General features: G+C 50.0%; 1 protein-coding gene across 3 annotated transcripts; it reads left to right on the top strand.

Annotated features, from left to right (window-relative positions):
- The first annotated feature begins 401 nt into the window (after positions 1 to 401).
- Positions 402 to 20,632, top strand: PITX2 (paired like homeodomain 2). 3 transcript variants are annotated; one of them, XM_009240263.3, is made up of 5 exons: positions 402 to 1,252; positions 5,004 to 5,059; positions 5,532 to 5,669; positions 16,672 to 16,877; positions 19,368 to 20,632. In XM_009240263.3, exons 2-5 carry the CDS (start codon positions 5,014 to 5,016, stop codon positions 19,929 to 19,931), a joined length of 954 nt encoding a protein of 317 aa, XP_009238538.1. In that variant the 5' UTR covers positions 402 to 1,252; positions 5,004 to 5,013; the 3' UTR covers positions 19,932 to 20,632. The 3 variants fall into 3 exon arrangements, with proteins under 3 accessions (XP_009238538.1, XP_009238539.1, XP_002815113.1); XM_009240264.3 differs by lacking the exon at positions 5,532 to 5,669 and having other exon boundaries at positions 405 to 1,252; XM_002815067.4 differs by lacking the exons at positions 402 to 1,252; positions 5,004 to 5,059; positions 5,532 to 5,669 and adding an exon at positions 14,867 to 15,791.
- The last annotated feature ends 348 nt before the right edge of the window (positions 20,633 to 20,980 follow it).

Below are 20,980 nucleotides of genomic sequence, written 5' to 3'. Positions count from 1 at the left end.
CCAGGGTGAACTTGTTGAATGTAGGTACAGCAGAGGAAATTCTAGACTCTATGAGAGTCTGAGCCTTGTCCAGCGCAAACCCTTCGTGAACACTGGTCAGTGCGTGGCCGTGCCCACCTGTGCGCCGATACTCTCAGCGTGCCTGGTCCACCCGCCTTGACCTCGGGCGCGGCGTCCCAGCTAAGCTGGGCCCAGCGTCCCGGCCTTCCCCAGCTGACAAGCCTAGCTCGTTCGCTCCTGGCTGTGGCCCTCCCACCCTCTCCCACTGCTCACTCCATTCTTCCAGATTTCTCCTCACTCATCCTCTCCCATCCCCACCGCGCCCACCTCCACTCCCGCCCTCTATCGGTCTCTCACTTTCCTCCCTCCGCAGTCCCTCTTTGCTGTGACCTCTTTCCTCAACCCTGCAGGCCTGAAAGAAGGTCATGCACGCACGCTCACACCCACACTCCACACGCCTCGTCCCAAACAACCCCATGCACATTGTCCTTTGTTCCGTCTCTTGGGCCACTTTCCCTGTCGCTTCCTCCCAGCCCGTCCTGATTTGCTCCCCAAAAGTACGTTTCTGTCTCCCCGCTGCCCTGGCGCTCCCCCTTTGATTTATTAGGGCTGCCGGGTTGGCGCAGATTGCTTTTTCTTCTCTTCCATCCCATCCTCCCTTCTGGTCCTCCTTTCCACAGTGGGAGTCCGTGCTCCTGCTCCTCGGTTGGCTCCTAAGTGCCCCGCCCGGTCCCCTCTCCTTTCGCTCTCCCGGCTCCGGCTCCCGACTCTTCGGCCCGCTGGCCTCTGCTTCCCTCCCCTGCCTCGTTTCTCGTCGCCCCTGCTCGCTCCCCCCGGCGCTCCCCCGGGCGCTGTGCTCGCTCCTGGATCTCCAGCCGCGCAGCCGGGCTCGGCCGGCCGCCCGCGCGCCACTGTGCAGTGGAGTTTGGTGGAATCTCTGCTGACGTCACGTCACTCCCCACACGGAGTAGGAGCAGAGGGAAGAGAGAGGGATGAGAGGGAGGGAGGGGAGAGAGAGTGCGAGACCGAGCGAGAAAGCTGGAGAGGAGCAGAAAGAAACTGCCAGTGGCGGCTAGATTTCGGAGGCCCCAGTGCACCCGTGGACTCCTTCGGAACTTGGCACCCTCAGGAGCCCTGCAGTCCTCTCAGGCCTGGCTTTCGGGCGCTTGCCGTGCCGCCGGAGCCTCGGCTCGCTGGAAATCGCCCCGGGAAGCAGTGGGACGCGGAGACAGCAGCTCTCTCCCGGTAGCCGGTAAGTGGAGGCCATCTATCCCGCAGGGATGTGAGATAATGCGAGTCTGGAAATTTGTTCCACTTCGGAGAATCTTCACCGTAGGTGATTTGTGGCTTTTGGGGCTGCGTTTCGCCCAAGGTAACGCAGTTGGCAAACAGACCTTGCAAAGCCCTGTTCCTTTCGTCCCCCGCCACAGACACTAACAATCTACAGGGTGCTGAAGTCGAGTGGGAAGCCAGACCATGGCTGGCATTTTAAACGAGTTATCTTCCCTTAAATCTCGGTGCCAACACTGCAGGAACAAATCCTCGGGCCAAGGATTAGCATTCTCAAGATAAAGGGCTGGGTACAAAGTTTCAGCTACTGGAAGATTAGCCCCCTTCCCATTGTTATCCATTGGAAAGAAAAAAAGAAAAAGATTCCATCTTAACTGGCAGTTAGTGACCTCTCAAGCAGGCCCAAGCGAATTACCTGGGAGCCAGGCCTGGATGCCAAGCTCTCACCGTTTCTTTGGATTGTAACTCCTTTAAATTGATCACCAGTCAACTCCAATCTGGCACTTCAGGAGATACATTTTAAATGGATGCAAAGAACTATTTTCCAACTGGAGATTAAGAAAAAAAATTTCGATTCTAAACCTCAGAAATATGTTCCTCTTTTCCACCTTAACTACTTTACTTTCTTAAGCAATTTAGAAATCAAACTATCATAAGGTGGTGTGATTTTTTTTACTCTTTTGTGTGAGTATTGTCTTACTAAACGGAAAAAACATTTACCATTATAAATTTAAATATCAGAATTCATACATTCTAAAATATTTTTATGAAAAATTAATCTGATTTAAAGAAATTTCCTTGCATTTCTTTTAGTCCATCAATCAAAACTAAAGATGTTTTTATCACACAAAATATCATTTTGGCAGAAATCCATCTAAAATTCAAATACCAATAATATCAAGAAAACAAAGCACATAAGCAAAATAAATTGAAGATTTTTGTTGATGTAACATGAGCATACAATATTTCAATAATCAAACTTTCCCTAAAAAATTAAATAGCCACTTCATTTGTGGAATGTTTTACTTTAACTCAGCAAAATTACACTTAAATTATTTAGGTGCTTTGTTCCTTAAGTTAAGCGTGTTTGTCTTCAAATGTTCCTAAAGCACTTATATTAATTGGTTATAAAGAACGCATACACATGGTAAAATACAGAACTGAACTGAGCAGTATTTTAATTTCCTTAAATAATTACTTACTACAAATTAATTTACTGGCTAATTTCACAATTTAGTTCATTTAAAACACATGTTCCTGTGCTGTTTATTTTTAAACTTTCCATTAAAGATTTTGTTATGGGGTAACAAAGTGTATGAAAAGGGGGGAAATGTGAAAGGATTTGGGATTATTCGAACTGTATTTTTCCTGCACTTTCATTCTTGCGGTAGTCATCAGAAATTATTTTTAAGCAAATTGTTTTATTTCTTAGGGCTTGCCTGCCTGCTTTGCCATGGTTCCGCGTCCTCCATTAGCCGTGTAGTGCTTTTTGCGTGCTCACAATATAAAACCCAAGTTGGCAAAAACAAGAGTCCTTGGCATATACATTCCAACTAGAACATGAACTTTGGGGGTGAGAAATACCTCCCATCAGGAAAAGTCTCCCATCTCAATTTGTAAGATTAGCCATTGAAGCCAGTCCTGAAGTCTGGCAGCCAAATTTCTCACAGAAGACTTGTCTTGATAGGGCAAGTTTAAGGATCAGTAGGCGGGAATTGGAGGTCTCTTTTTAAAAAATTATCTTCCCCAGTTATTTAGACTCAGTTCTTCTAGTAGGCCTGGTCATTAAATGAAGCATAAAAATGCAGGTCTCAAGGCTCATTTTGACGGCAAAATAAATCTCCAAGTCACAAGCACATGTAGGAGTGAGCTAAGGAACACGCCTTGACCTTCTTTTCAGTCCTTAGAGTGGAGCTCTATGAGTTCTTGAAGATTTGTTTTGTATTGCTTTGTTTGGTCTTCGGCACTGAAGCACAGGGAGTGGGGGGAAGAATGTGTAATAATTGACTGACTTTACACCGAGCAACGCAATCTTTTTCTTTTGTATATTTCATTCTTTAAAAAATAAATAAATAAAAACTATTTGCAGTTACCATCTGCAGTGCTCCGGCTACCAGCTAATAATGCAGCCAGTTCAGACATATAAAAAAAAAGATTATCGAAATGATGATGACATGCAAATTTCCTCCGAAATTATCATAAGTAAACATTTGAAGTCTGGACTAATAAAATCCCATCTGTGTTACTTCATATCGAGTTAGTAGAAAGCTGTGATAATGAATTTTGTAATATCTCACGAACAGACATCTCAATCAGGGACTAATCCTGTGATTTTACTGCAGAATCACTAAATCTGGAGCCGCCAAACTGCTACTTCTGGGCCCACGGGCCCACAAGGATCGAATCGGCAAAGTCCCCGCCCGCGTTCTCGCTAGCGGGTGGGGGAACCGCCTGGCGGTCCCCACCCTGGATCCCCACGCCACAGCGCCGGGCAGCCCCTCCTGTAGGCAGCGACCTTGGCCAGAGGGTCCCCAGGGCCCAGCTCCCTTCAGGAGAGGCCGAGACTCAGGGAAACGCTACTCAGGCCAGAGGCAGGCCCGCAGCTCCCTGCCCCGCCTCTGTGCCTCCGCCAACCCGACAACGCTTGCTTCCACCCCGATCCCCGCACCCGCGCGAAGTGGGCCCTCGGTCGCCGGCGTACCCTGGTTAGCGTGGAGAGAGGCAGGCGCTGAGATCGAAGGGTCCTAGGGAGCCCTGGACCTTCTTTTCTTCCGTCTTTAAAGCAACCGCGGCTCTTCTACCCACCCGGTGGAGCCCCTCGAGACCCACCTCTCCCGGCTTGCCTGTGGCAGAGAAGGGGGAGCGCGTTAAATGCTTGGCTCGCTGCGTTGTGGTTGAAAACGTGAAAAAGATTTGTCCTGCCCGGGAGAGAAAGGGAAAGAACTGGGTAGCAGTTATACCAGAGCTATTTCTCCGTCCTTGGCGGGCAGTAAACCCTCCAAGAACGTTTGCCCTGCTCTCCTCAGTCTCGCTCAGTCCACCCGGTATCTCTCCTCTGCGATCTTAAATCATACTTTAGGGTAAATAAATGGCCGGGTTAGTATCTCTAGGAGAAAGTGTGGCTAAATATGGAAAAGTGGCTCCTGATGGATGAGAGGCCCGAAGTCAGCTCGCTCCTGGAACACCCTAGGCCAAGAGCCCGTTCGTTTCAGAATTACAGAAAACCGAGGGAAACTGCTGTCTAGGACAGGGGCACGTTGGCTCTGATGTTCTACAAATGTTTAGCGAGCTCCAACTAATGGACAAGCACTGAAGGGTGGTCTTTGCATACAGCTTCCCAAAGAGAAAAGTCCTCTCCACCCACCCACTCCCCCTGCCATTGCGTTCAGATGAGTTCTTAACCTCGGCACCGAGATTCTTGAAAGTAGGTCCACAGCCTCCCCAGCACACTGTGGTTTTACAGTCCTCTAACCTCTGGGCCCTTTTGCGGCACCTCTGGAGGGAGATCCCCTCTTGATAAATATCTAGATGTCCTGGGCCCGGAGCTAGGCTGGAGATGCTGCTGCACAGCCAGAGGTTGTCAGGTCGGAAAAACATTCCTGAAGCCTAGCACACAGTAGGCGCCTAACAGCTAGTGTAACGTAGTCTCATCTGAGCCCTGCGCACTCGACGGCCGCCGCTTCTTACAGCCTTCCTTCTTTTCTGTTTTGCAGATAACGGGGAATGGAGACCAACTGCCGCAAACTGGTGTCCGCGTGTGTGCAATTAGGTAAGAGCCCCCTTCTCCTGCCCGGGTCATCGGACGGGAGGCCGCGCCACGTGAGGGCGGCAAGAGGGCACTGGCCCTGCGGCGAGGCCCCAGCGAGGGGCGCTTCCCCGAGGGGCCAGCCTGGGCAGGAAGGAAATCAGAACCAAATCGCCAGTGGCCTCTCCCTGTGTCGGGGCGGTGGACTAGGAAGCAGCGGCGTGCTGTGTACAGAAGCCCCCCAGCCTACCCCTCCCGGCTGGAACCGCGGGCAACCGGGGAGGCGCAGAAAGAGTACGCCATCCTGCCCCGGGTTGCCAGAGGGTCCGGGGGACGGGGATGCCGTCCGCTCTTTCCTCTAACTGGGTCTTTGCTCTTTGTCCCTCTTTCTCCTCCGGCCTGCCTCGCGCCTCCCCCTCCTCCCGTCCCCGGCTCCTTTCGGCCGCGGTCCGGGGCGCCTCTCTCCGCACGTGGGGCGGGCGCGCGCGTGGCCCAGGCGTGCAGCCGGCGGCCGTTGAATGTCTCTTCTCCAAAGACTCCGAAATCAAAAAGGTCGAGTTCACGGACTCTCCTGAGAGCCGAAAAGAGGCAGCCAGCAGCAAGTTCTTCCCGCGGCAGCATCCTGGCGCCAATGGTAAGGCCGGGAGGGAAGCACAGGCCGCGCGCTGGGCACCCGCCTCCGGGATTCTGGGCCTCGGGCGAAGCGCAAGAAGGCGAGGCCGCCAGACCTGGCGCGCCTGCTGCTTAGACACTCCACCTCTGGGTGGGACTGGAAGCAGCCGTCCCAGGGACGTTAATTCCTTTCCCCAAATTATACTGCACTCCTGAGACCCAACACCTCTCCCTCTCGCTAGCTCCCTGTGGTCTGATCCCCTGCGCACGCTCCAGCAAACCTCGGCGTCTAGGCTGGCGTGGAAAAGTGGTCCAACAGCGACCTCTGTCGCTGGTCATATCCCACTGCGCGCAGCACCACCAGGGCCCACTCAGTCCCTCAGGCTCTCAGCCACGCCCCACCCAGACTTGTGGGTGCGCGGTTCATCGCGGGAGGCAAGCAAGGGAAACTTGAGTTGGCGAAGGTTTGCTTTGGCTGGTTGGGGGAGGGGCGGGGGGCCGACAACATCCCTGAAGAGCTGGAGGGCAGCCACTGTGCTTAGCAGCCCAGGGTAGAATGGAGGTTTGCCCCTATCGACGCGAACCTGCCTGAAGTACTGGTTGCCAGGCCTTGGGTTTTGGCGATGTCGTTGCTTGATTGGCTGGTTTCACTCTGGAGGAGTCGAGGGACATTGCCAGAGGAGGTCTACAGGCTTACGTAAAAAGTTTAAAAGTCTCCAACCTACGCCACAGGCCTTTCCTGAATCGAAACTTGTTTTGTAGGGGAGTGTGTGTGTGTGTAAGGGATGGAGGGGGGAAGATGCCTTTCTTTTCAAATACATGAAAAAAAAAAAACACCCTCAAATTTACTGTTCCTCTATTTTCCTGGCTCCGTAGTAAATAAGTGCCTAGCCTTAGGAGGCTGTTGACCTTTGATAATGTGAGCAGATAAAGACCCCCACAGCCCTCGGCCCCAACCCCCTCTTTCCGGATTAAAGTGTAAGAATACAAATGTAATATGGGATGGAGGGGGGCGATTTGGGACCCCGGTCAAAAAAACAAACCGTATTACTAAGAAGAAAACAAAGGTCTTGCATTGGAGTTTCCCCGTGAATCTGAGAGAAAATGATCATTTGTTGAAATGAAGCGTCTAAAGCGATCCGGTGCTTCACGCCCGGACACTGCACTACACCGCCAGTCGCCCTGCTGGGCCAGTTAAACGCTCACTTGTCCGGGATTAACCCCATGGGGTTAAATGGGGGCAATGCAGAGATAACGTCGCGTGATTTCTGTCATTTAGATTGTGTTAAATTCTTCTTCTGTTTGATAATCGGTAGTAAAAATGAATTATTAGACCGTAGTATGTTTGGGATATGGTTAAAAATCAAGAGCAGCGATGACTTCTGGGGAGAATGCTTTGTGCGGGCTCAGCCCTGGCTCCGGCCAGACTAGAGGAGCTCCCCAGTCTCGCTTCGCGCGGGGCGGGCTCGCAGTAGCCCAGCCGAGGCTGACATTTCTTATTGTGCTGGGAGCCAGAGAGACGCAAAATGTCTCCTTCCCCCAGTCCCCACCCCGGGTTTCCTAGACATGGGGAATGCATTCTGAGGACAGGTGGAGAAGCCTACGGTGGGATGGGGTCCTCGTAGGTGAGCAGGAAACGGCTAAGAGCGGAGGAGTTCTGCTTGCGCCAGTCACAAGCCGGGCAGGCGCCCCTGGTAGTTCGCTTCTGATAACTAGCAAATAAAGAACTAGAAATAATGAATGATTGCTTTCTTAACTACTACTTTCAGGCCCGCATTGTTTTAGCGCACGTGAAAGGCTCTTCCCCTACACTCAATATGTCTTTTTCTACTTTTTGACCGAAAAGAAAAATTGCTGCCTAAACACGTTTAATGCCATTAATTAAGAAAAGGCATGTAATGGGAAGAAATGCTGAAAATCTTGATTTAATTGGCTTTTAAGGAACTAGTAGACAAGACAAAAAAAAATCACACATGAGTGGGCAAAGCTATAGCACTGCTGAAGCTATAGCACTGCTGAAGGATAGAGCACCTATCCTTCCCTGATTTTAAGTTAACTTATGGAATATCCAAAGTCCTGGCCACAGCCTGCTTGTAAAACAAAAGGATTTATTTCTTGTATTTTTTTAAAGTTTTTCTTTGCTTTTAAAGAGAAAAAAAGTTCACAATGACATATGACTTCTTCAAAAGGCCGTGATAGTCTATTACGCTACCCTCTCCGTCTCTGCCCCCCACGCCCCCCAAAAATATCATGTCCTCGTTAAAGACTAAACGTTCTGTATAGGCAGAGTCCACCTCTAAGCAGTCCAGGCTCTGCCTTCCTTCCCTAGTGAGTCCCATTCCCCTTGGTATCCATTGGGCGGATGCCCAGCCTGGACAGAACTCTGAAACGGGGGTAGCACGAGAGCGACTGGAGACCCCTAAAAGCCAGAGGTTTGAGAGAGGGTGCACGCAGCTAGCAGAAGATGGTGTAGAAGCCAGCTGAGAACGACCCCCTAGAGCAAAGAGACCTTTCTTTGGCTTTTCTTCCTTTGGGGGTCCTGAAAGGTGCTTTCATCTTGTGGAACTCATAAAATGGTCTTCACCTTCAGGAGGAGGACGGACTGACCCTCCCCTGTCACTGGCTCAGAAAGTGTCAGGGCGGCGGCTCTGGGTTCCGTGCTGAAATCGGACTGCACTGCAGCCCCTTTGGATCTGATGCCTGGCTTTGCGTCCGGACACGGGGCGGGTACTTCCCCCGGTCTCCCCCAGGAACGCATTAGTTGTTAAATAGCTTTGGCCCAGTGGATGGGCTGAAAGTGTTCGACCCAAGTCTCTGGTATGCACAGACTTCCTCCCTCTGGGAGTGGGCTCCATGGCCCGTTGTGGCAGCCCCAGCCGCGACACACACCTTCACACGCGGCAGCAGCTCGGTCCCAACCTTCTTCGAAGGACCTGGGTTAACCCTGGCCGCCTTGGCGGCTGCAGACCCCTCTCCGCCGCCCCGCCCCCGCGCCTCTCATTCAATCAGCGAATGTTTGCGGAGCATATACTACGTGGACTCCTAATGTGCCCCCTGAAAGCAAATAATACAGTTTTCCTCGCCGTTATGAAGCGATTTTAATCCTAACATGGACACCAACGAGATCAGCCCAGACCGTCCCTAGCAAAACGCAAAATGGTGGTGCGTGGGGTGGTGACCAAGGTCCTGAGCCTTGTCAGAAAGAAGGAGATGTGTAGAGAAAGGTGGAGAACTCTAGCTGTGGCTAGCGAGGAAGGGACAGATGCTTGCCTAAGGGGGCATGAGGCTTGAGGAAAAAGCAATGAAATAGGGGTAAGGAGAGTTTTCCATTTTCTTTCCTCCGCCCGACCTCCGCCATCCCATTCTCCCCTCCCCTCCCCCACCCCCTACCCCAGTCAAATCTGCAGCTCACTTGAAAGGTGCCCCACCGCTTTGTGGTTTTTCACCACCAGGGGAAATTGTACCAGTTGTCCGAAAGTAGTCAGTCCCTGCGGATCCCTACCCGCAAAAGTGGTCTTTACAGGTCGCGTTCCTCGCTGCTGACTCTGTACACAAAGTTTCTTAAGGCTGGTTCGGCTGTTATTCCGCACCGCCGGCTGCTAATATATGCAGCAGTTGTTAGAGCGGCTCGGGGGAAAAGGAAATGTATAACGAAAGCTTATTCGTGAGCAGGAATATACTAATGGAACAATCTGATGTCTTCTTAATCCTATGTAAAAAGCTTTGTCGTCTTCCTAATATTGACTGAATGAGTAATTAATGGCTCTTCATCTAGGCGAATACCCTGTAATCCAAGATAGGCAAAAGACCAACAAGCCCAAGGTAGAAGACAAAAGGCCCAACTGCAGCGGCGTTTGCCCGCCTCCTACCCCCCAGGGTCTCTGACTAGGAAAGTTTTCTCTCAGAGGAGAAAAAGGCAGGAGTGGGAGAATATATACCTATCATTTCGGGGCTAGACTTCACCACAGCACCTGACCACCCAGCTCAGTTTTCTGTTACTCTGTTTTTCCACCTCCAGTCCTTCTCCCTGCATTTTTTTTCTTCTTAACTCCTCTAGGATGACCTCCTACCACCACAGCCATTGTGGTCCTAATAACCTTTCCCCCTAAACCCCACATCTTTCACTTCAGCAACCAATGAGGCTCTTTTCTGATCCAGGAGGAGATTCCTCTCTTTTAGAACCCAATACGTAGTCTTTGAGAACTAAAGTAGTTGGTAGGGGAGGAAGAAATTAATAGAAAGGGAGAGAGCATACAGAATTGCGTGTGTATGTTAAAGAGCGACCAGGAATGACAGAGTCAACTTCTTTGTGAGGATCTGACGGGAAGAGTGTCGAAGACTCTACCAGCATGTTTTTAACAGGCTGACATTTTAATTTAAACCTTTAGAAGTAATATATTACTTGGGTTACTACAATGAGGTGGGTTCCCTTTTTTTGTCAGCTGACAGCTTTTAAAATATTATTTCGCTAGGGAAATAAAAGCTTCATCTCAGATTATAGGTGGGTATTTTTGGATTTATGTGATTTATGGTCACCATGACAACTAATGCGGAATGTTAGCTACCAGCATGTCTGGGAGAGAGAAAACAGAAAGAAGGGAGAGCAAAAGAAATAGAAAAGGGAGATGGACATGAGTTGGAGAGGGAAGAAAAGAGAAAAAGAGGAAGACAGATGAGTGTTTAATCCAACTGTTGTTTAAAAAAGTGGCGGGGGGGGGGACTTCATTTAGCTCCTTGCCACTTCCTTCTTTCCTGACCTGGATATCTATGCTCGATTTCATATTCCACCCTTCCTTCCCCTTCTCCAAACACATGTGCTATACCATTCTCCTTATTTTACTTAGTTCGGCAAGTAGTTGCTTTCTGGAGACTCGGTGACACCTAGGAAAACTGTGGCGGTAACATGCAAATGTGAGGAAGCATTAACGGCATGTTCGTTGAGTGATTTTAGCAAATACCCCCTCCTCTAATCTCTTTCTTTTCTCTTCCCAAGGCCACTGTGAGGTGGTAACTTCCACTGCCATCTGAACACTGTTCCCCCAGCTAGTTACCCCAAATCTCAAATGGTTGAGCAGCTAGAGCTGTGGGATGGAAAAATGGATACCATTTGCAGGGACCCAGAGAGGGTGGCTGTTGCTCAATATATCTACAGACTTCCAATTCAGAAAATAATCTTCCCCTTTTGACAAGCCAGAGCTTTTTAAATTCCATTTAGGAAATGGGGAAAAGGACAGCTACAGTGAAGCTTTTAATTTCTGGGTTATTTGGTTCCATAGCTATGAGGGGTGGCGGGTAGTGGACTGTTTTCAGCTTGGTTTGTATGCAGAGAAAAGCCAGATAGTGGAGGGGGTGGGGCACTTCTCGGGCAGGGTGCAAGGTCTCCATCTGACCTCTGCGCCTTACCAGGAGCTCACACACTCACGCCCATCACGTGGCTCCAAGCTGAGTCCAGGCGGGCCTCGTCCTTGAGCTAGCTTGGGCAGGGCAGGACTCCCACCCGTCTAAGGCCTGACAGCTCAGGGAGATGTCTAATTAAGCCATCCTCCGGGTGAACTCTGAAGACTGACTCTTTCCAAAAGTCAGAGATCACTTGGTTGAGTCCCAGGCCAGATTGATACGGAGAGTTTGGCGGCACAGCCCAACTGCTCACTGCCATGGCCAGAGGGGCTTTGCGCAACTAACACTGAAGAGTGTGAAATTAAATAAGACTTTAAGACTGGTAATCGGTGGCAAATACCAGCACAAAACACGGCTGACCCCATGTCACACGTTTCCCTCCTCTAGGGTCTTTCTTTGAAAGAATAAGCAAGAAACCCCAATCGAGACAACCCCTGATGTCTCCCAGACTCAAAACCTCACGCCAGCACTGGGCTTTCCTTCTTTGCCCCACGTAAGCCATGCAGCACCTCCAGTTTCCCTACAAGGATCCCACTGATGTTCTCCGTATTGGAAACTTCTGTGTTAGAGGCTGAACTCATAGTAATTTCTAAAACCAATTAAGAAGAACTTAGCCAGAGGTCACAGTAATGCTGGAATCACAAAATGCATAAGATTTATTTTCTTCTGGCCCCTTTCTCATCTATGCTGCCTATGCCTGTGCACCCACAAGTCTTATGTACATTAAATCTCCAAAATCAACCACCACCATGCCACAGAGTTTTCACTGAACAGTGTTTCTTAGTTCCCACCACATACCTCCTTTTCCCCATGCAGACTTACCATGTTGGTGTCCTGCCACACAGGGGGCCTGAGAAGAATGTCACCCAATCGCCGCTGCTGTGAGTGTGTAAAGTGATTAGGAGATTAGGAGAATGTTGAAACTCCTGCTGGAAAAATGCAAAGAAAATCCTCACTTTGAGTCAGTTGTTTACAGAGCCATTGTGTGTGTGCATGTGTGTATGTCTGTAATATAAAATGGATGTGAATATATATATACACACAAATAGATATGGTTTTGCTTTTACTTTAATCTGAATTCTCTAGATAATTGTCTTTATTCACCACTTGACTTCAATGGGTCCACACAAGTTAGGACTCCTTATCTTTTTAGGCATCTAGGCTGCTGCTGATCCCCAGTGCTTCCAACATCTCGCACACGTTGGCACTATGAGGAGCAGTCACGTGCCCTTGGGTTTTTCAACCACTTTGGAGGCTGATTGAGGTCCTTCATACATGTATATTTGTCGTGATGAAAGTTCCATCAGTAGAGTGGAGCCACCAGAGCTTAAATCAAAATTCTGTGGGTTTATGAGAGATAGGTTTAGAAATCTATATGGCTCTGTGGGGCTTCTCGGCTTTCTAAAATAAGGCATTAACACCCAAGCTTCCAAAAATATTTGCAGCTTTGGGGTTTGAATCTTGAAAAACAAGGAGTGAGGGGCTGTGTATACTAACTACAGTGGAGATTTTTTCATTCTTTAATGTGATGGAGTCCGTTCATGAAATGAAGCTTTAAGGGGCATGGTATTGTGGGGACCACAGCTATTCTGAGGTTTAAAAGAAGAAACTGGAATATGATTAGTAAACACTTTCGGCAGAAAAGAGCTGGATTCTTATTGACTTAGTTATAGGTCATTGGCTGGCAGTGCAATGGGAGGAAATATTTACTTTACACATATACTTTATGATCTTGGGGGAATTAGAGGAAATTCAATAAGAAAATGGCTAGAAACATTTAAAACCCTTATTTAAAAGACTTAAGCAAATTAGAGTCTTATCAGATTAAAAACCACTACAAATGTAAGAGCATTGTCTTCAGTGAAACGCTGTGGCGTCTGAGAAGGAGATTCTCCGCCAAATCTCAGGGATAAAATGCGTCATTTAAGCACCAGATAATGAGCAGAATGTAAATTAATTTAACCTTCTTTACCAACAGGCTGCTGGTGTAATGTGTATAATTTAGTGATAAGATTGCAGGACCTAATATAGCTGGATGTATGAGCCTCAGCTAATGCAGACCTGTCACATGCGGATGTGTTCTACTCTGAGCAGGTGTCTGTATGTGTGGAATGGGGTAAAGTGGAATAAAAGGTTAAAAGCAGAAATGCTGATTTAAAGCTTACTATGAAGAAATTCCTCCCTTGCAGCTAAATTATTCTTAAAGTGGGACGATACTGGTGAAGAAAGACGGAAAAACAATTCTCATTTGGGTCTTTGGACTGCAAGTTTAAAATGGGGAGGAGTTGCAGATAGGGTTTGGGGGTGGTCAGGGCAAAGGAGAGACACATAAGTTGCAAATATATTTGTAGTCTGCTTCATCCACTTTGTTCCACACTGAATAAGTTTCCCAATCTTGTGAACAAGGACAAGGAGGGAGTGTTTTAAAGATACTTCATACTGGCATTGCAAATCATTGACTGTAATGTCAAACAAATACACATTCAGAGATGATAACACTAACTCCATAGTAAAACAATCGCCCATGCAGAAACCCAGAGGAGATTAGTTTGTCCTCTCCAGCTGACCTATGCTGGGGGACAAAAGGACTTTCAAAAATTATTTTGAATATGTTTGGATTTCTTTCTTTAATTTCTTTGGAAATTAAATTTACTTGGAAACAGTGCTGTAAAGAGTTGATGTCTCCAAAGGTGATTTTTTTTTTGTTTTATATAAATAAATTAGGCTTTGCTTTTCCTAGTTGAGCGCAGTTCTAGGCTTTTCGCCCTTAGCCCACACATATCCCTTCTGCCTGCTTGGACTTTAACGGCTCAAGACAGCCTTGAGCTCACTGGGAAAATAAAATGACTGTTAAAAATTATCCTTGAAATTGGTTATTTGGCAACATTCTTAATTGTATGGAAATTCATTAAGGCATATTTCATATATAATTAGCTCAAGGTTGTTGATTCTACAGGCTTTATGGATTTGAATCTGATTGATAATAAAGTAAACAAGAGAGTCGAATTTAAAGCGTGGCTCTCTCGGGTTAGGACGAGCTTAATACACTGTACAAGGAATTTGAAAGATCCAGGAAATGTGTCTTAATCAACGTTAAGTAGAATGGATAAGCTTTCAGCATTTTGAAAACGCTGGGTTAGGGTTTCTATTCTATTGTGTGTTTTCTGTCTGGGGACTAATAAGCATCACAGAGGACGTGATCTGAGGCGACTTTTTATTCTTGTATAAATCCAGAGTGAACCACCAAACAGTTGTTCGTTTAAAGTCAAGGTAATTTTCTTTTGACGGGTCCATTTGCTTCTCGATTTCTAATTTATTAGCCTGCCTTTTCAGGGCTCTGTCTTCTTTGCAATTAAAGTAAAGCTTCTTCAGATTAGCGCAGCATTCACTTGACAGGCTGTTTGGAAAATTTAAGATCGGAGAGGTGATTTGTTGCTGTTTTTCAAATTTTCTAGTTTTAAGTAGCATGTCTCCTTTTTATATGGGGTGGGGAATTGGAAATGGATGCAGTGAGACACAAAGAGTGGGTGTCTTGTTGATCCTTGTACCTTTCTCTTCTTGACCTTTCCACTCTCTTCTCCCAAGCCTTCGACTCCTAGCCTCATCTCTTCACCTTTGGGTTCGTACTAAAAGCCGGATCGCCTTGGGCTGGGCAGGAGCGGAATTCCCGGGAGCTTGCCTGTGTAGACCCAGTGGGCACGGCGAGGCAGTAGCCCGGACCCGCACTGCTGATAGGTGCAGGCAGGACAGTCCCTCCACCGCGGCTCGGGGCGTCCTGATTGGTGCGGAGCCACGTCACTCGCACCGGAGAACTGTCTGGGAGGAGGCGGAGGCGGAGAGGGCTGGGGAGGGCAGCGGCGGAGTGACGTCTCGGCACCAGGAAGCCCGCCTCTGGTTTTAAGATGTTAGGCCAACAGGGAAGCGAGGAGCCGCAGATCTGATCCGTCACTCGCCTGGGTGCCTGGAGCTGAGCTGCGGCGAGGCCCGGCTCCTGTTCGACCGCCCGAGGGGTGTGCGTGTGCGCGTTGCGGAGGGTGCGCTCAGAGGGCCGCGTCGTTGCTGCAGCGGCTGCCGCCGCCGCAGGGGATCTAATATCAGCTACCTGTCCCTGTCACTCTTGACACTTCTCTGTCAGGGCTGCCGCGTGGGGGGGCGGGCAGAGCGCGGTCGGCGTTAGCTTTCCTTATTGGAGGGGTTCTTGGGAGAGGGAGGGAGAAAAGAAGGGGGTCTTTGCCCACTCTTGTTTCGCTTTGGAGCTTGGAAGCCTGCTCCTTAAAGACGCTCCGAGTGGTGCCCTTCTGCCCACATCCCATGTCTTCGTTTGTCCGCTGACTTTCCGTCTCCGGACTTTTTCGCTTGAGCCTTCCGGAGGAGACGGGGGCAGCTTGGCTTGAGAACTCGGCGGGGGTTGCGTCCCCTGGCTCTGCCCGCAGCGGGGAAACTCCGCGCCTAGAGCGCGACCCGGAGCGGGCAGCGGCGGCTACGGGGGCTCGGCGGGGCAGTAGCCAAGGGCTGGTAGAGCGGCGCGCTCCCTCGTCCATGAACTGCATGAAAGGCCCGCTTCACTTGGAGCACCGAGCAGCGGGGATCAAGCTGTCGGCGGTCTCCTCATCCTCCTCCTGTCACCATCCCCAACCGTTAGCCATGGCTTCGGTTCTGGCTCCCGGTCAGCCCCGCTCCCTGGACTCCTCCAAGCACAGGCTGGAGGTGCACACCATCTCCGACACCTCCAGCCCGGAGGCCGCAGGTAAGGCGCCGCGCCGCCCTGCAGACATTCCCGCTCAGCTGCCCTGCGCCACCCGCTCCCTCTCGCCCCAAGGAAGTCAGCCCCTCCTGGGGGAGGCGTGGTGGGAGTGGTCGTTCGCCTGGCTCTCCGCAGAACTTCCGGGAGCCGGAATTTTGACTACCCCGCATCCCTTTAGTTCTTCCTCGACCGGCCCGGCTCCTTGGGCGCTAACCGCGCGAGCAATTCTGCCTCCCTCTATTCGTACCCTGGCCTCCCTTCTCTTTCCTGGGTCACAAAAATCCCAGCATCTTGATTCGAGGACCTTCAGATGCCGCCGACCTCTATCCCTGTTTTCCTCTCGGCTTTCAGCTCCCGAGGAGCTCCACTCGTTAGGAAATTGCCTGAAACCACTCAGAAATGCCCTTCGCGAAGAGGCATTATTTTTTTTTTCCAAAGGGCCGGCGAACTTCGGTACCCAACCGAATCCCCACATCTTTTCCTAGCCTTCCCAAACCGCATCGAAATCTGAGCTTTCTGCGAGGGGGGAGGGGGTCTGTAAACCGCGCGCGTGTGCGCGTCCCAGGAGATTTGGTGTGTCTGCGCAGAGGTGTATAAATATACTTGAAAGCACAGGCTATAAAAGTGAATGTGCCGCTGCAGTGAGATAAACATGTAAATAAAACGTGCGGCGCTGGGGGAGGGGAGGAAATGGGGCGCGGACACCCACACTCGCGCCTGCACACCCCACAGGCGCAGCGCTCCTCGCGGCCCGGAGCCGCCGCGCGCACCCTCCTCCGGCGCCAGGCAGCCCAGCTCTTCCACGGCTTCTGCCGCCGGTCCAGTTGGCGTCCGCGTTGCAGGTGGGCATGCTGACGGGAAAGTGTGTGTGTTTCGTTTTCAGAGAAAGATAAAAGCCAGCAGGGGAAGAATGAGGACGTGGGCGCCGAGGACCCGTCCAAGAAGAAGCGGCAAAGGCGGCAGCGGACTCACTTTACCAGCCAGCAGCTCCAGGAGCTGGAGGCCACTTTCCAGAGGAACCGCTACCCAGACATGTCCACACGCGAAGAAATCGCTGTGTGGACCAACCTTACGGAAGCCCGAGTCCGGGTAGGAGCCAGCAAGGAGCCTGGGAGGGATGGGGGGAGGATGTTGTGGAGGTACAGGCCAAGTAGACCAGGAGAGAATGTGGAAGGCAGCGCCGCCTGGGAGGGCGCCGGTGGGGCGCAGCTTTGCAAAGGCAGAAGGCCTCTCGGCGGCCTGGTTGCGAGATTACAGTTCCCTCTCCGAGGCCGACAGGACTGCCGCCCTGGCTGAGGCTGCCGGAGCGGCACCGGCTCACTGCCCCGCCATCCCGCGATCTCACCAGCTGGGCTGCGTGGGCAATCCCTTGCACAGGACATTGTGTTCCTGGCTTGCAGTTGCCAGACCAGAGCTAATAAAATCCCTACCAGGCCAAGAGCCGCGAACAGGCTCCAACCTGTGCGCCTTTAACAAGGAAAACCCGCCAGAGACACGGAAGAGCTGGCCCTCCCTGGGAAACCTTTGTGCCGGCCCTGGTCCAGCTTTTTCCCTCCTGGGCTCGCGCTTCTTACACCTTCTTTACGGTTGTTTCGGCCATTCAGGTCTCTCCCACACACCCTATTTCCTAGTTTTGTGATCTCCGGGAGCAAAGTTTTAATACACAACTGCTAGTCCTCTTAGAAGGAGAAAGAAAAAAAGAAGAAAGACTTTTCAGCTTGGTTTATTTATCTTCTCTCAGGAGTTGAACTCTGGAAATTGAAACTCACACCCCCTCTTCTAAATTATAATCATAGTTTTGTAAAAAGGGCTTACCTTAACTTTGTAGCAAATCTGTACTTTATGGATTGGCAAAAATGAGCTCAAATAAATTACCCAATAGCAACGTCCTGGTTTATGCTGGTCGGTGGAAGATTCCAAATTTGTTAGGATTCTGGAAGCAGAAAACAGAATCAAGCAAATCAAGCGGCATCCAGAGGCTTTGCTGTTAAAAAAAAAAAAAAAAAAAAAGTTAAGTGCTCTGGGTAGAAAAAATAAAGCCCCCGGTTAGAGCAGAGAAAGCAAAAAGAAGAAAACAACGATAAAAAGAATAAAGACCAAGATGCTCTCCCAAATCAGAGGGAATGAGGACACTCTCTGGGTGGCATTTGTGCAAGGCATGAGGCTATGCTGGTGGATAAAAGGCCAGGAAGAAGTTGAAAATGGTTTTAGTTTAACTGTCCAGAGCCAGAGCTGGGTCCTGGGCGGCGTGGTTTTGAGCAAGGTCAGTCTTTCATTAGCTCTCTTGCACATCAGGGGAACGGGCCTCTCACGTACTCTTCTCGCCTGGGCAAAGTTTAGATGGCCTAGGGTAGAAATGGCAAGTAATTAAAATAAAGACAGAGTCTATGGGTTTTCCGGGATCCTTCGAAAACGCCCTCCCACCCCGCCCGCTATTCCGCAGCTCCACCCTAGTGCTTTGTAGCCGCGGCGCTGGGCTCTCCTTGCAGCTGCCTCTCCTTCCAGGGCGGCTGCTTGTCGAGCCAAGTGGGAGTGAGGCGTGCTTTTTATAGCAGTCGGGTGCAAAGAGGAAGGGGGATAAAAAGGAAATCAAGAATGAAAGGAAAAAGAGAAAAAGCGGATTACGCGGCTGGGCCCGGCGGAGATGTGTAATGTGAAACATCACCGGTGTCAGCTCGGAGATCTCAGGCCAGGCCTCTCTCCAATACACAAAAGCCGCCGTCTGGGGCGACAGGCAGGCCCGATGTGGATTGGGATCGGGGTTGCGGCTGGGCCACCGGACACGGGTGGGGGCCGGCCGGCCTGGGCGGCCGCCTGCAAAGCCAAACGACCTGGCTGGGCCTGGCGCGCGGGACAGGCCTGTGGTGGGCTTGGGGTAAAGAAGTGGCAGAGCGAAAGAAGGGGGAATCTGCAAAACTACCCTTTGCGGGTTCCCGGAGTTTAACATGCCAAGCTCCTGGAGTTAACAAGCTGACGAAGAGGTGGTCTTTTGCTCTTTATTTGGTTGTTTTGCTAGGCGAGAAAGAGTGTTGGCGGCCTAGTCCCTGTTAAGGGAGCACGTACCAGGGTGTGGGGGACGACAGTGGAGGTCAGGGAAGGGAGGAGGAGTTGCGTGGGAGAAAGAGCGGTCCTCTAGTGCCCTTCCAGCCCTTTCTCCTCATCCGTGGGTCTGTGGCTTTGGAATGGAAGCAAGTTTGCAAGGTGCCCCGGGAAGGGTTGGAAAAGCCTGCTGCCCCGCGTTTATTTTACATTAAGTGTTTTTGGACCTGGAGAAAAGCCTGGCTGAGTGATCAAACGGTCCACAGGTCTCCATGCATTCGGCTGGGGTTTGTGGCGTAGCTCCGAGTCCCAGCTCGCAGGCCAGAGCAGACCAGGTCTCCTGCGCTTGGTGGAGACCCGGGCCAGTGACTGAAAGCTGGCCCTGGTAGCTTGGTGTGCAGGGCGGTGCAGTGAAGCGAGGCCAGGGTGTGTGAGTGCGCTAGCGTGTGTGTCGGGGGAAGGCGGGGGTTGGCCTCCAATGGAAGTTTTATTAATCTGCACTGTGGCATCTGTTTGCTCCCTTGCCCCAACCGCCCCCAGGTTTGGTTCAAGAATCGTCGGGCCAAATGGAGAAAGCGGGAGCGCAACCAGCAGGCCGAGCTATGCAAGAATGGCTTCGGGCCGCAGTTCAATGGGCTCATGCAGCCCTACGACGACATGTACCCAGGCTATTCCTACAACAACTGGGCCGCCAAGGGCCTTACATCCGCCTCCCTATCCACCAAGAGCTTCCCCTTCTTCAACTCTATGAACGTCAACCCCCTGTCATCACAGAGCATGTTCTCCCCACCCAACTCTATCTCGTCCATGAGCATGTCGTCCAGCATGGTGCCCTCAGCAGTGACGGGCGTCCCGGGCTCCAGTCTCAACAGCCTGAATAACTTGAACAACCTGAGCAGCCCGTCGCTGAATTCCGCGGTGCCGACGCCTGCCTGTCCTTATGCGCCGCCGACTCCTCCGTATGTTTATAGGGACACGTGTAACTCGAGCCTGGCCAGCCTGAGACTGAAAGCAAAGCAGCACTCCAGCTTCGGCTACGCCAGCGTGCAGAACCCGGCCTCCAACCTGAGTGCTTGCCAGTATGCAGTGGACCGGCCCGTGTGAGCCGCACCCACAGCGCCGGGATCCTAGGACCTTGCTGGATGGGGCAACTCCGCCCTTGAAAGACTGGGAATTATGCTAGAAGGTCGTGGGCACTAAAGAAAGGGAGAGAAAGAGAAGCTATATAGAGAAAAGGAAACCACTGAATCAAAGAGAGAGCTCCTTTGATTTCAAAGGGATGTCCTCAGTGTCTGACATCTTTCACTACAAGTATTTCCAACAGTTGCAAGGACACATACACAAACAAATGTTTGACTGGATATGACATTTTAACATTACTATAAGCTTGTTATTTTTTAAGTTTAGCATTGTTAACATTTAAATGACTGAAAGGATGTATATATATCGAAATGTCAAATTAATTTTATAAAAGCAGTTGTTAGTAATATCACAACAGTGTTTTTAAAGGTTAGGCTTTAAAATAAAGCATGTTATACGGAAGCGATTAGGATTTTTCGCTTGCGAGCAAGGGAGTGTATATACTAAATGCCACACTGTATGTTTCTAACATATTATTATTATTATAAAAATGTGTGAATATCAGTTTTAGAATAGTTTCTCTGGTGGATGCAATGATGTTTCTGAAACTGCTATGTACAACCTACCCTGTGTATAACATTTCGTACAATATTATTGTTTTACTTTTCAGCAAATATGAAAAAAATGTGTTTTATTTCATGGGAGTAAAATATACTGCATACAAATTGGTCTGGATTCTTTCTGCCCTCCTCTGTCACTAACTTGGCCAGGGCATCTCAGTCACTGCTTCCTAAACAAACCAGTTCCCTCTGCCTGCCTAGTTAAACATACAAGGCAGCAGTCCTTATTTAAATTTGGTAGAAATAAATGATAGCCATTCATCAGAAACTAAAAAGAAAAAAAAGGCATTCCCAGGGGGAAAAAGGGCTACAAAATCTAATTTTGTCTCTCCAATTTTTCTTTGGCTTAAACCCAGAGGATTCCATTATGGCTAGCAAATAATATGAAAAAGAAAAAAGGAGAAAGAAATTTAGCAAGTCCATCAGCTTAAAATGACTCTCAAGTTTACTCCT

Source organism: Pongo abelii, chromosome 3 (genome assembly GCF_028885655.2).
Source record: "Pongo abelii isolate AG06213 chromosome 3, NHGRI_mPonAbe1-v2.0_pri, whole genome shotgun sequence".
NCBI classification, from domain to species: domain Eukaryota; kingdom Metazoa; phylum Chordata; class Mammalia; order Primates; family Hominidae; genus Pongo; species Pongo abelii.
Note: the sequence above shows the minus strand (reverse complement) of the source record. Positions and strands in the feature narration are given on the sequence as shown.

Excerpts from the sequence above, each read along its gene's own strand:
- PITX2 (XM_002815067.4), top strand. The coding sequence starts at position 15,584 with ATGAACTGCATGAAAGGCCCGCTTCACTTGGAGCACCGAGCAGCGGGG. Across the intron at positions 15,792-16,671 it reads CTCCAGCCCGGAGGCCGCAG|AGAAAGATAAAAGCCAGCAG; the intron begins GTAAGGCGCCGC and ends TTTCGTTTTCAG. Across the intron at positions 16,878-19,367 it reads TTACGGAAGCCCGAGTCCGG|GTTTGGTTCAAGAATCGTCG; the intron begins GTAGGAGCCAGC and ends AACCGCCCCCAG.